Source organism: Heloderma suspectum, chromosome 5 (genome assembly GCF_057233095.1).
Source record: "Heloderma suspectum isolate Gila_16-S chromosome 5, 16-S_ref, whole genome shotgun sequence".
Classification (NCBI taxonomy): Eukaryota; Metazoa; Chordata; class Lepidosauria; order Squamata; family Helodermatidae; genus Heloderma; species Heloderma suspectum.
Window position 1 is genome coordinate 164395876 of NC_139462.1, and position 15410 is coordinate 164411285.

The window sequence follows — 15410 nt, forward strand, 5'->3', positions numbered from 1 at the left end:
GTAATAATCCTTTAATGCCATTTTAAAATCAAATATACATGACAGCCCAAGCAGGCACAGGTCTGCCACAGACACTATTCCTGCTAGTGGTAGGTCCCAAATGGGGGCTTTCCGTAGGCAGGGAGGCTTTGGATCTACTATATACCAAGCCGGTCTGTTCCCCAGAGAGGCCTCCAGATTGGGCCCCTCAGCTACACCAGCTTGAAGGTGTCATAGCTAATCCCCCCCGCCCCCGCCCTCCTGGAGGGGGGAGAATTTCAAAAATGAATATCTGCCAGGCCAAAAAATCCAGTAAAGCTGCTGCCCTGCATCTCCTACCTTTGCCAGCATGAGCTGGCCAGGCTTCACAAGTGGTGGATTTGTCCCTCACAACCCTGCCGACATAGGGTTGTTCTGCCAGTTCTGTTATAATTTATGAGATTTGTCATGACCCTTATGATTAGGGTGCAAAGGTGGATAAGCCAAGTCCCATTTATTTTTATAGGACTTCAGTAATCCAGTGCATCAGTCTTTTTATTATTATGCTGGGAACAGCTTTCCCTAACCAGGTGACCTCCAGATGTGTTGGGCTGCATCTCCATATCCTCTGCCAGCCTGGTCAATGCCCATGCTGGTCAGGGATGATGGAAGTTGTAGTCCAAAACATCTGGAGGGACCAAGTTGGAGAAGGCTTGCTAGGGATATGTAGTTTCCAGTGGTAGCTGGTGACTCCAGTTCTGGGGGGGGGGGCTGTGATTCCATTCAGGGTTTTAGTTACCACCAGCCAAAACTCTCATGGTGCTTTTCAAGGCACTGAAAGGTGCTATCCAAGATGTTCAGCCCTATCCCCAAGATGAATTCATCTGGCAGCATACTTTCATGGCCTCAGGGGTTTCTTCCAGCCCCCTATTCCTGCATCTTTCAGCAGAGGATTCCAGAGAATTATCAGGTAAAGTCCCTACTATTAAGCTAAAGCAGCCTCCTCCAACATGGTGCCCTCCAGATGTTTTAGATGACAACTCCCAGCATTCCTGATCAATGGCCATGCTAGCCGGGGCTGATGGGATTTGGAAGTCCAAAACTTCTGGTTGGGAAATTTCCCAGATTGGGAAAGGCTGAGCTAAGGCACCTCCACATTAGGCAGTCAAAGGATCAGGGCCCAAGTCCAAGTCCAAACCCTCAGAGGTATGTCTCACCCACTGGATTAAAATGACATGGGGGGGGGGGAATCTGAAAGAATATCAGTAATATGTAGCATCACGAAGCCAATGGCTACTGTAACCTTTAAAATATTGCTTTCTTTTGTATTGCAGCTTCAAAGGTACCACTTTCTTTTCCTCAAATCTAGGAAAATTAAAGGAAGAAGGGAACATAACCTGGTATAAATGAAACCCCTAATAAATCTTTCAGTCTGGTTAACCTTTGTGTTCGCTCCTCTGTCAGTGCAAATGAGTCCAAGCTGCTGTTATATGTGCAACACTTTTAAAGGAGTTACTTTTGAGGAGAAGATATTCTGGAAATCTAAATCACCATTTTCATTACAAACAATCAGATTACTTAATTTCCAAGTTGCAAAATAAAGCTCAAGATAACTACATACAGCAGGGTTGACAGTCTGGGGACAGACAAAAATGGAACCCAGTTTTCAATATTATTATCAAACTCTATTGTTAATTCTGGAAAAAAAAGTCTCAATATCTCACCTACAGAGCTGGTATTTAGGATGTTCTCCATAAACCTGACCATTGCTTCAATATCACTGTCCTGTCAATAGAAGAAAAAGATAAGATGGAAAATAAGTAATACGCACTTTGAAATCCCATTGATTTCAATGGAAGAGATTTAAGAATTTGCTTAATTTTTCTATTGAAATCAATTGGATCCTGAAGTGCATAAATTGTGCCCAGAATCTTTTGATGTTTAAATTACTGGCAATCTCTGCATCTTTCAATCTTAATTATCAATCAATTATTTGGATTATCAATCAATCCAAAATATATAAAATCACTCTGAGCTGAGGAGAAATGGGATCAGTTATAATGAAGCCAAAGCGTATCCAGACTTGTCCGTTGCCATATGGAACTGATAATTTTTGTTTTTTTTAAAAAAATGTAAGTAATAGGAAGAAATCCTGGACTTGTTTTTACCAACTCAGCATCTATTTTACTTTATTTAAAGCAAATTTGCATTTGAATAAAGAGTTGGATAAATTAGCCAGATGGTTCTATCATGTGATTCCTAATGTATATTATGCATACCGTGGCGGAAAGTCCAAAAAATTACTTAGAAATGTAAATGCTTGCACAGTGCCTATTGGTTTGAACTGGGATTGGGCAAAAGTTCTGAGTGGATTGCACCCTTGGATTATAGAATGAGAAGGTAATTTACTAGCCCTTGCTGTTCCTCCTTAGATATTTTCTCTCACTTGCTTTTACCAAGCTTCAGATCCAGTTGGCTGCTTGCTGCTATGGGGGAGAGGAGGAGAATATGGTCTATGCTGGAGACAAACTTGTTGTGTCCCTGTGCATTGGTAGAGAGGCAGCCAATGACTACATTGTGCATCCTACACATCATGAGCAGATGTTCATTCAGTCAAATGGTTAGATCAGCATTGACTGGTTCCTACAGGTAGTTAAGATAGTCTTTCCACACCAATATTATTTTTACATTTACTCAAAATCCTTGTTCTGCCCAACTCACATTAAAATTGACATTATTGCCAATTCCGTTCAAGGAGAAATCAGTGCTTGACATGTTCTAAAGGCCTGTTTACACAGTTGTGGAAAAAGGCCTGAATTCATTTCAATCTCTAATTTGTTTACATTGTTTAAGGGATGAATCAGAAGCTAAAGTGAACAGAAGAAAGAGAATCAGTTCCTAGGGTGCTTCAAGGCAGAGGGCTCCTAGAGCTACCAATCAAAAGACATTGTGCAGCTATTCCATCTTTTCCTTCTTAATGGAGTGTGTGCGCGCGCGCACGTGTGTGTGTGTGTATGTGTAAATAAAAGAAGACAGAAGTGGTAGGTGAACAAGGGAGGGTTACAAGTGGAAGATGACAATGTTTGGATGCTCTGTAATATTCCATGTTTGAGGTGGGGCAATTGCACGATAACAGCCTCATCTGGAAGCATCCCTAGAAAAACCAGGGGCTCTCAATTCGCCACACTTTCACCCAATCTTGAGTACTTCTAAAAGAGTCACTTTTGAATTGTAATTGTGTAAAGCCCAATTTTTATCAAAAATATTAAAAGCGTTTGGACTCTCTTATCAGTGACAGTAATTTTGAGGGCATATGACAGTATTTTCAATTTAGAAAACTGAAAACAAGGGCCTGTTTGATAATGAGGAACAGAGATTAAGAAAAACAGGATCAAAGATGCTAATGTAAGGGAAAGGTGATGTGTCTTGTTTTATTGATATGGTGCTAAATGTGATTGTGCCAGCATATGCTCTCATCTGGTTGTATAGCTGCTTCATTCATTAATGACAACAAAATTTATGTGTGTGCACTGGGTGGAAAGCAAACAGGCACAAATGGTGGAATCAAATTCTGACAGAGGTGTCAAATAAAACAGCTTCCATTTCCTCCAGCTCTATTTTTTTATTGTCACACAAATGAAAACCAAGAAGACATTACAAAATGTCACACTGTCCAAACCTGATTGCCAGTCCTGAGTTTACTCTGCTTTGTTAAAAATTCCTTTTATATTATACAGCTTCTAAAATACTAAAAAGCAGCCAGCCTGTTCAAAACACAATTGATTGCCACACTTATAGAATTCCTTTATATTTCCTTCTATGGAAGGAAAACTTTGGATTATCCAGGAGGAAAAAATACAATACTTATGAAAGTGAGCAATCACATAATTTGCAGGATACATCAGGTATACATCAGGATACATTTGCAGGATACATCAGGTTTTCAAGATATTATTCAGTCTGTGCAGTCCTAGCATTCTAAACATAATGGAAAATCACCTTCTGTTTGGCTGGGTTTGGGAAACCAGGATAACAAATTGCACTCAGATCTAGGTTAAGATCTCAGTTCAACCATGTTTTTAATGATCTTGAAAAACAGAAGGAGATAATATGACCCATAACTGCTAATGTCTCTTTCAGACAAATTAATATGGTCTAAAATGCTGTGCCTTCTCCAGTCAGTATTACTTGGGGAAAAAAAATTTTTTAAAGCCATCCCGCACCCATTCTCAGACAAGTTTTCTTGGCACATGAGTAGATATTATGTAATGAAAGAGACAGCCCATAAACATCTAATCAGATTGATCTCACAGGTTAAAACAATTTTGCTTTCCAGACAGAAACATGGAGAGGTGTTCCACAGTCATATTTCTTGTCAAAATTAGGGCATGTTTGCACAAGGCTTTTTGCACTAGTGCATCATAATCGAGCTGTCTACACAGGAAGAGGATGTGGAACCCAATGTTGACGGAATAGTGCCTACTTAGGGGAGTGACGCTACTTCCCACAACCTTAATTTTTTGCTAAAGTGATAAACCAGCAGCACAGACATATCCTTAGTGGGCTTTTCAAAAAGGTGATGTACTTTTTCCACTTTGTATACATTTCATAACAGTAAAACCTGTCCCCTATGTCCAGCACCTATGTGAAGAGTGAATGTATACCTGCTGACTTGTTTTACACACAGTTTGTGATGTGTTCATTTCTTCCACTTCTGTCTCCCCCTCCTCCTCCTCCTCCTCCTCACTTGTTTCTGAGCATGAATCAAACACATCATTATAATACTCTTCTGCAATGAGTGGATCTTCTGGGATCTCTGTAACAAGATAGGAATAGCCTATTAATTAAACCAACAGTTTAATACTGTTCACTAGTTCTGCACTAAGGGCTGTATCTAATGATGACTTTGCCGTTTTTGAAAGTGCTCCTGCTCATGCAAATAAGGGCACCCAGTTTCACACAGTCCCCCCAAAAGCTCTTCCTGAGGATTGGGAGACTCTCCAGAAGAATGGGATATGGTGTAGAGGGCTGCAGTAGGTAGGGAGAATCAATCAATGAAGATTAGGTGCGCCAACTTGCACGAGTGGAAGCGCTCTTTGCTAAGGCAATGCCACCAGGGGATACAGCCCTAAGGATCCATCACATTTTTTTTTAAATGACAAGGGAGTTCAAGCCACCTATGAGAAATGTAGAATGTAAAACACTGGAGGAAGAATATATGACCTTAATGCTGTACATCTTCAGAGACATAAACAAGACCACAGTCCTGAAAAAGCAGGCTTCAGGTGGCTGCCACGCAATGATTCTGAAATTATGTGCTTGCAAGAAAACTCTTCACAGACTTCCCACATGACAGTGTGCAACATGGCAGCTACTCAGCTTAATTGCATGATCAGTTGCACACACCAAGATCACAGCGAGCATCCCAGTTCAGGGCAAACAAGGTGATAAGAGGAAATGACAAGATTTTCTTAGAGCAAAAGATGCAATTTTGGAATCAGGCTTGGTATCAGCACTTCGCATACTCCAGCAACTGGTGAGGGTGCTGATGCCTGCTCTGGATTGGGCCCACCTGCCTACCCATCCCCATCACTTGGTTTTGATCTAGTGGCAAGTGGCTGCCGCTGCCTACCATTTTAAATTTCACACAAAGCCCTAGACCAATGCTATGTTGAAGCACTGTGGGAAATTTTAAATGGTGGAGGGCTTGTCACTGCCTTCCGCAGATTTGTAGTATTTGTTTTATTTGTTTATTTATTTCATTTCTATACTGCCCAATAGCCGAAGCTCTCTGGGCAGTTCACAAAAATTAAAACCAAAGAGCACACAATAAAACAATATAAATTATAAAAGCATTAAAACCACAATATAACAATACAACCAGAATAAAACTAGAATAAAACCTAGCAGCAATGCAGTACTGCTACTGCCCACTACTACTGGCAGTAAACCCACGGGGGTGTGGGTGGGGATTGATATCAAGGAGCCCCCTCAAATCTGGAGTCAGCCCTGTTTGGAATTGCAATAGTGGAATCAAGAGGGAGATTTTTTAAAAATTAACATTGCATTAATGATAAGAAAGTTATTCTCATTAAGAAAAATAAGTAGAAATGCACATAGCTTGTAATGAATACTGAGTTTTTTATAAATTTTTAAGTTAAATAATTGTGTAAGGAGTGAAACTTTGCAGCAGACAATGAAATATGAAATGTCTAAATTTTTGTTTGCCAACTACCAGCTGCCTTCTTTAGGTAGCATCATCTTTTATACCAACTGCAGTTTTTCCTTAGTGAGATAAATTTCAGTCTTTGAAAAATAGTTTTAATTTGCTCCTTCCCAGGAGTTCATTATTAGTGCATTAATGCAGTATTCTGAATTTCACATGGACTTACGAGCAATGGGAGAGTTCATTTATTTAAAACAAATAAACAAACAAACAATAAACTAGGGTGAACGTACAAGGTGAAAGAATTGAGCTAAAAGTTAACACGTTCATAACAAACATAAAGGACAAAACAAATCACTTGGGCTAATTTCTTGTCTTATGCCATCACCCTGCCTCATTCACAAAAATGTAGATGGGGTCCAGATTACAATGTCTTCCACTTCATCTGGAGTAAGAGATTAACATTAAAGGTATTCTGAGCATGTGCTAAAGCAGCTGGCTTTGGGCACATGGTCTGCTGAATGCTGATGAGACACATTTAACATTCCAAGCCAAAGAACAGCTTCCAAGGGAAATCACCCTCCATTCATAATACAGCTGAGGATGATGAACTGGACAAACCTGCAACTGAAGCTGGTCATTACAAACTTCAGCAGCCAGCATCACTATTCAAAATGTAACTTTTATAAACTCTGGATGAATCTTTAAATCACACAGAAATGAAGGTTTATGGGCTGCTCCAACCACTAATGAAGTCATGAAGTCATGCCGGTGCCATTTATGCAGTAATTTGTCACATATTCTTCGGGTCAAACATTCAAATGTGCCTGTGAATGGGCAAAATCAGCTAATTATGAGAAACCTAATTGCCAATAAAGAATAGATGGTGGCATAATATGCACAATTATCCACACTGTGCACATTCCATTACTTGTTTCAGTAACACAAAGATTTGTGATTTAAGTCTCTAGGTAAAGAAGAGGAAATTGAGATAACGCCACATTGGAAGAGTTATTTTAGATTTCTTTATGTACTGTAGATTTTTTTTTAAAAAAAAGATGCCGTCAAGTAGTGATGTAAAACTACTAGAGAGGCACATGGGAAAAGAGTGGGCAACATGAAATGGACAATATCAGAGGTAAGCAGGAGAGGTTGAAGTAACCAGTGAGGTGAATGGCCATCATTAGCTTCTCCACATACTGCTGCTTCACTAAACTTGGACTGGGTCCCTTCTCCTCTCATGGAGGCCCGGCCGCCCTTGATAGTAGTAGTAGTAGTAGTAGTAGTAGTAGTAATTTATTATGCTCAAATGACCAGCAAAATAGATTTACAACATTATACAAGATCCATAGAAAATAACAATTATTAGACTAAGGAAAAGCACATAGCACACAATTATACATAATAATACCTCAAATTAAGGCCTGGTGTATTTTAATCACTACTGCACAGAATTTGGCAACGTTAAGAGTGGTATGTACTTTTATGTCCGAAAGAAGTATATAAACATAAAAAGTGTCTGAACATGCTTGCAATTTAACTAAAAATGGTTCAATAAAACTTTTACGTGCATCCCGATAAAAAGAACAGTATAGGTGAACACGAGACACTGTTCATGTTCCAATTGCAATTTCCAATTGCAGTGGAAAGGCACCATGGCGTTTGGAGGATGGCCCTCAAAAATTTAGTTTGAACTACTTTGAGGGTGGAAAAAGTCAAATATGGTCCAGTTTGTACACCGTACAAAAGCTGGGTTATCACTTTGGCTTTAAAAAGCTTTATTGCGGCTGGAAAATAGTGGGCTGCCTAGTGCGAAAAAAAATAAATAGCACAAGCACTCCTATGGGCTGACTGCCTGACAAAGTCCGCATGTGCCTTCCATCCTCCATTGGCCTGGAAGGTAACTCCTAGATATTTAAAAAACTTTACCTACTCTATTTTGTAATTATTGATAGACTTGTGTAGCTTGTACTTGTGTAGCTTCGGTTTTTTGGCAAACATCATTACTTTTGTTTTCTGATAATTAATATGAAGATGTTCATTATGACAGTGTTGTGCCAAAGCCTGTAATGCTGTCTTCAGGCCAACAGGTGACTGTGAGAGAACTACTGCATCATCTGCATATAATAACACAGTTAGGTGCCTGTTGGTTAACTTAGGTGGATGGAAGTCAGGATGGTTAAGGACTCTAGCTAACAAATCTATATAAAAATTAAATAGCAGGGGGGCTAATATGCAGCCCTGCTTAATGCTGTTAGGACCAGATAGAGACCCCCTAGGGTTGCATCTAATTTTTAAGATGGTATTTTCATGAAGTTTCTATATAAGACATAACAAGCGGCGATCCACCATGGAAGCCTGGAGTTTTGACCAAAGTCTGTTTCTGGAAACACAATCAAGAGCTGCTTTAAGGAAGCCATTAGAACCAACTGCCCCATGAAGAAGAGAAGAAGCGGTGCCACTTCTGTCATCGTTGCCACCTCTATAAATACTGTGCTGTTTTAATGCCATGTTACTGTTCTTATTGACCTTATGTAAACCACTTTGGGAGCCTTGTCAGCTGAAGAGAAGGATAAAAATGTGTAAAATAATAAATATGATTTAAAGCTTTATTTCTCTTGACCAAAGTCCTGTGCAGGCCTGTGTGAGACTACTTCAGTATATAAGGAATGGTTTGCTGACATCACGTAGGGAGCAGGGTAGGCTTTTCCATTCCTGCTTTCCCCACTGAGAATCAGAAGGCTCTGCTGAAGGTGAGAAGTATCAATAGGCACAGGGCTTCTGCTTCAGACACATAAGGTTGCTTGCTAGCCTTCCAAGCATTTGCCCTGGAATCTGGAACCCTTTTTTGCTTTGGGTAAAATAGAGTTTGACCTGTTCTGGAAGTATCATTGATTTAGCACCTGGAAACATATCTCAAGAGTTTTTATTGCATGGAGTTTCTTTATCAGGAAATAATTTCAGACATTTCAAGAAGTGAGGCAAGTCATGGGGAGGGATCATACCTCAGTGGCCAAGCACTGGAAAGTGGCTCATCTAAAGCCAATTTTCAGAAAGGGATCCTGGAGGGATCCAGGAAATTATAGGCCAGCTAGTTTAGCATCTGTTCCAGGTAAATTGGTGGAAAGCATTTTTAAAGATAAAACTTACCAAGCATATTGAAGGATACATCTTGCAGAAGAAGAATCAACATGGCTTCTGCAAATGTAAATTCTGACTTGAGAGATCTTTGAGAGTGCTAACAGGAACGTGGGTAGGGGTGAATTGGTTAACATTGATTATTTAGACTTTCAAAAAGCTTTTGACAAAATTCTTCACCAAAGACTCCTGAGCAATCTTAGTGGTGTTGGGATAAGATAAGAGTTATTCTTATGGGTCAGTAAATGGCTAAAGAAAAATAAGCAGAGTAAGAACAAACTGGTAGTTCTCTCAATAGTGGGCTGTAAACAGTAGGGTCCTCGAAGGATCTGTATTGGAATTAGTGCTTTTTAACCTGTTCACAAATGATCTGGAGTTGGAGGTGAGCAGTGATATGGTCAAATTTCCTGATGATATCAAATTATTTAGGGTGGTAAAAACAAAATGGAATAATGAAGAGGTCCAAAAGGATCTCTCCAAATTGGGGGCGGGTGGAATGGAGAGGCTCAATACAAGCAAATGTGGTTCAATATAAATGAACTGACATTTGACAAATGTGGTTTAATACAAGCAACTGTAATGTGATGCATATTATGGCAAAAAATCCTAAGAACACATAGACTGATAAGGGCTGAGCAGGTGGTGACTAGCCAGGGAAGGCATCTTGGGTTTGAGGTGGATAGCTCAATGAAATCACTGACCCAGTGTGCGCCTGCTGTGAAAAGGCAAATTCCATGTTGGAGATCATTAGGAACGGAATCAAAAATAAAACTGCCACGATCATGCTTTCATAGAAATCTGTTGTGCAATCACATTTGGAATACTGTATATAGTTCTGGTCACCATACCTTTAAAAGGCTATTGTAGTGCTGGGAAAAGTGCAGATAACTCCCCTATGAGGAATGGTTTCAGCATTTGGGGCTTTTTGGCTTAGAAAAAAAGGCATGTAAAGAGGAAGGACATGATAGAAGTATATAAAATTATGCATGGTGTGCAGAAAGTGGATAGAGAGATGTTTTTCTCCCTCTTTCGTAATTTTTGAACTGGGGTCATTCAGTGAATCAGAATGGCAGGATATTCAGGACAGACAAAAGGCAGTACTTCGTCATACAGTGCATATAGTTAAACTGTAGAATTCACTACCACAAGATACAGTGACAACCGCTAGTTTGGATGGCTTTAAAAGGGGATTAGACAAATTCATAGAGGATAAGGCTATCAGTGGCTACTAGTCATGATGGCTACATATTATCTCCAGTATCAGAGGCACTATGCCTCTTTATACCAGTTGCTAGGGAACAGGAGTGGGAAGATGCTATTGTGGCCATCTCCTGTTTGTGGACTTCTCAGAAGCATCCTGTGGGAACAGAAGGCTGGGATAGACAGGGCTTCGGTCTGAACCATCATGGGTCCTCTTACATTCTTATGACTGCCATTTGATTTACACAGAGATGAAGACTGAACCAGAGAACTCAGCTGGAGCATCTCAGGATGCAGGTTGTTCCCATAGATGATCTGACGCAGAAACAGCAGACTATGGAGTGTCTACTGGAGTGTTAAGCTGTGTGCCTCCACCTATGCTCAGCCTGTATATTTGTAAATAACACAAATATTACTGCCAATAAAACTCCTGTGATTTCATTCCAAAGGAAACTAAACCCAAGATAAGCACTATATCCCTGAAGTGTTTCACTGCTCAGAGAACTGGGGTGCGCATAACACTGTTTACAGTGTCTCCCAAGAGTGTTAGAGAGACCTGGCCTGAAATACTGGTAGCTCCATTGTCTGACCACCTATCTCAGTGGGACAGGAAGTAAGAAGCTGGACAATGTACATGGTGATCAACTATGATCACCCTATGAGATCACCCTATGGGAGAAGGTTACAACAGATGGGATTGTTTAGCTTGGAAAGAAGGAGGGTAAGGGGAGACATGATAGGGATGTACACAATTATGCATGATGTTGAGAATGTGGATAGGGAGACATTTTTCTCCCTTTCTCAAAATACTAGAACCCGGGGTATTCCTATGAAGCTGATTGGTGGAAGATTCGGGACAGATAAAAGGAAGTACTTCTTCACACAGCACGTAGTTAAATTATGGAATTCACTACCACAGCATGTGGTAATGGCCACCAATTTGGATGGCTTTAAAAGGGGGTTGGACAAATTCTTGGAGGAAAAGGCTATCAATGGCTACTAGTCTTGATGGCTATGTGCTACTTCCAGTACCAGAGGCAAATGAGCCTATGTACACCAGTTGCTGGGAAATATGGGTGGGAGGGTGCTGTTGCACTCATATCCTGCTTGTATGTTCCTGGTTGACAGCTGGTTGACCATTGTGTGAACAGAATGCTGGACTAGATGGACCCTCAGTCTGATCCAGCATGGCTCTTCTTATGTTATGTTCTTATATTCTTAACTGTGCCAGAACTTTTCCTGCACACACTTGCATGGGAATTATTTGAAAAGTACTGCTATGGGAACAAATGTTATTTCAGAAGAGGACTATAGTGCTTGATTATTCAAGTGTAAATAGAGATGAATATAGGTTCTACCAATCATCAGTGTCAGAATTTAAGCACAGTCAATCAGCAAAATGCTTTAGAAAAATTACAGGAGGAGCAGAACAGTCTGCTTTCAGAACCATTAGTATCATTATTACCAAAGACATAGAATCATAGAATAGTAGGGTTGGAAGGGGCCTACAAGGCCATCAAGTCCAACCCCCTGCTCAATGCAGGAATCCAAGTCAGACCATCCCTGACAGATGGCTGTCCAGCCTTGTCTTGAAGGCCTCCAGTGTGGGAGAGCCCACCACCTCCCCAGGTAATATGTTCCATTGTCGTATTGCTCTTACAGTCAGGAAGTTTTTCCTGATGTTCAGCCAGAATCTGGCTTCCTGTAACTTGAGCCCATTATTCCGTGTCCTGCACTCTGGGATGATCAAGAAGAGATCCTGGCCTTCTTCTCTGTGACAACCTTTCAAGTACTTGAAGAGTGCTATCATATCTCCCCTCAGTCTTCTCTTCTCAAGGCTAAACATGCCCAGTTCTTTCAGTCTCTCCTCATAGGGCTTTGTTTCCAGTCCCCTGATCATCTTTGTTGCCCTCCTCTGAACCCTCTCCAGTTTGTCTGCATCCTTCTTAAAGTGTGGTGCCCAGAACTGGACACAGTACTCCAGATGAGGCCTAACCAGTGCTGAGTAGAGGGGAACTAGTACTTCCCGGGATTTGGAAGTGATGCTTCTATGAATGCAGCCCAAAATAGCATTTGCCTTTTTTGCAGCCACATCACATTGTTGGCTCATATTCAGCTTGTGATTGACAACAATTCCAAGATCCTTCTCGCTTGTAGTATGGTTGAGCCAGGTATCCCCCATCTTGTAACTGTGCATTTGGTTTCTTTTTCCTAGGTGCAGAACTTGGCATTTGTCCCTATTAAATGTCATTCTGTTGTTTTCTGCCCAGTGCTCCAGTCTATCCAGATCACTTTGAATTTTGTTTCTGTCTTCCAAAGTATTAGCTATCCCTCCCAATTTGGTGTCATCTGCAAATTTGATCAGCATTCCCTGCACCTCCTCCACCAAGTCATTAATAAAAATGTTGAAGAGCACTGGGCCCAGGACTGAGCCCGGTGGTACCCCACTCGTTACCTCTCCCCAGTTTGAGAAGGTCCCATTGATAAGCATTCTTTGAGTCCGATTCTGTAGCCAACTGTGGATCCACCGGATCGTTGTTTCATCTAGCCCACTTTGAGCTAGTTTGCTCATCAGGATGTCATGGGGCACTTTGTCGAAAGCTTTGCTGAAGTCGAGGTATATGATGTCTACAGCATTCCCATGGTCTACAAGGGAGGTTACTTGATCAAAAAATGAGATCAGATTTGTCTGGCAGGACTTGTTTTTGACAAATCCATGTTGGCTTCGAGCAATCACGGCATTGTTGTCAAGGTGCTTCCAGATGGATTCCTTTATCATCTGCTCCAGAATTTTCCCAGGGATTGATGTCAGACTGACTGGTCTGTAGTTCCCAGGTTCCTCCTTTTTACCCTTTTTGAAGATAGGGACAACGTTAGCCCTCCTCCAGTCATCTGGCACTTCCCCCGTCCTCCATGATTTCTCAAAGAGAATAGACAGCGGTTCTGAGAGTTCTTCTGCCAGTTCCTTTATGACTCTAGGATGCAGTTCATCTGGCCCTGGAGATTTGAACTCATTCAAAGTCATTAGGTGTTCCTTGACCATATGCCTGTCGATCTCAAGCTGCAATCCTGCCCCTTCAGCCTGTACTTCGCCTTTGCCAGGGGGGTCATAGACCCTCTTTTGGGAGAAGACTGAGCCAAAGTAGGAATTGAGCACCTCTGCCTTTTCTTTGTCATCTGTTATCATTTTGCCATCCTTATTTAATCGCTGAACCACCATTTCTTTCCTCTGTCTTTTACTATGCACGTAGCTGAAGAAAGCCTTTTTGTTGTTTTTAACATCCCTTGCTAACCTCAGCTCATTCTCAGCTTTAGCCTTCCTGACGCCATCCCTGCAATTCTGTGCTATCTGCCTGTACTCTTCCTTTGTTACTTGGCCTTCTTTCCACTTCCTATATGTGTCCTTTTTTGTTTTCAGGTCATCCCTAAGCTTTTTGTGAAGCCACATTGGCTTCTTCTGTTGTCTTCCACCTTTTCTTCTTGTTGGAATTGCTTGTGATTGTGCCTTGAGAATTTCCTTTTTTAAAAGCTCCCACCATCTTGGACTCCTTTTCTCGCTAGCATCGCTAGCCATGGGACCTTACTGATCATTGTTCTGAGTTTATTAAAATCAGCTTTCCTAAAATCCAGGGTACTCGTTTGACTACACTCGGCTTTTGCTTCCCTTAGAACCAGGAACTCAAGTACAACATGGTCGCTTTCCCCCAGAGTTCCTGTAACTGCTACTTTATCCACTAAGTCATCTCTGTTGGTTAGGATCAAGTCAAGGATAGCTGATCCTCTAGTTCCTTCCTCTACTTTCTCTAGGAGGAAGTTATCCGCCACACAAGTCAGGAATTTCCTGGAGGGGCCATGTTTTGCAGAATTTGTCTCCCAACAAATATCGGGGAAATTGAAGTCCCCCATTACTACTACATCATGCTTCCTTAAAACATTGGCTATTTGCTTTTCAAAAGTTTCATCCTTGTCTTCTCCTTGATTGGGTGGCCGGTAGTAGACTCTGACCACCAGGTTCCTTTTATTCTTTGCTCCATTTATTTCAACTATGCTCTCGATGCGGCTACCAAGCTCCTCCTCCTGTATTTCTGTGCAGAGATATGTATTTTTCACATACAGTGCAACCCCACCTCCCTTTCTGTTCCTCCTGTTCTTTTTGAACAAGTTATATCCTTCAATTGCTGTATTCCAGTCATGAGGGTCATCCCACCAAGTCTCAGTTATACCTATCAGGTCATAATTTCCCTCTTGTATTAAGAGTTCAAGTTCGTTCTGTTTGTTTCCCATACTCTGGGCATTAGTATATAGACATCGAAGACCATGTGCTTCATAGTCTGGCTTTCTTCCTACATGTGTCTGAAGACCATTATTGGGCGCCATCAGAGCTGTTCTCTCCATTGCAGTGCATGCGCCTATGTCCATTGTTACCCCCAACATTACATCTCCCTTCCCCGTAGGATTCAGTTTAAAGCCCTCCTGATGAAGTTCTTCATGCTGTGGCCAAACACATTCTTCCCAACCTTTGTGAGGTGCAACCCGTCCCTAGCCAACAGCCCATCTTCCAGGAAGTATAGCCCGTGGTCCCAGAATCCAAATCTCTCTCGTCGGCACCACCTTCATAGCCAGTCATTCACCCGGAGTATTTTTCATTCCCTTTCTATCTCTCTTCTAACTACTGGAAGGATGGATGAGAAAACTATCTGGGCCCCAAAGTTCTTGAGTTTCCTTCCCAAAGCTTCAAAGTCTGACGTGATCTCTTCATAGCTCCGCTTGGCGGTATCATTTGTTCCCACATGGATGAGAAGAAAGGGATACCTGTCAGTGGGCTTTATGAGTGCAGGCAACCTTTCAGTCACGTCTCTAATCTGTCCTCCCGGGAGACAACATACCTGGCGAGTCCATGGGTCTTCGCGACATACTTGGGTCTCGATCCCATGCAGCAAGGAGTCTC

At 41.4% G+C, this 15410-nt stretch overlaps 1 protein-coding gene across 1 annotated transcript in view; it reads right to left on the reverse strand.

Annotated features, from left to right (window-relative positions):
* Positions 1-15410, reverse strand: part of NEK11 (NIMA related kinase 11) — a 132806-nt gene that overhangs the window by 23074 nt on the left and 94322 nt on the right. Inside the window, exons 13-14 of the mRNA XM_084858202.1 lie at positions 4623-4774; positions 1683-1743 (exon numbers count right to left, since the gene is read on the reverse strand). Of these exons, the coding sequence (XP_084714328.1) occupies positions 1683-1743; positions 4623-4774 (213 nt within the window). The remainder of the gene's footprint in view (positions 1-1682; positions 1744-4622; positions 4775-15410) is intronic.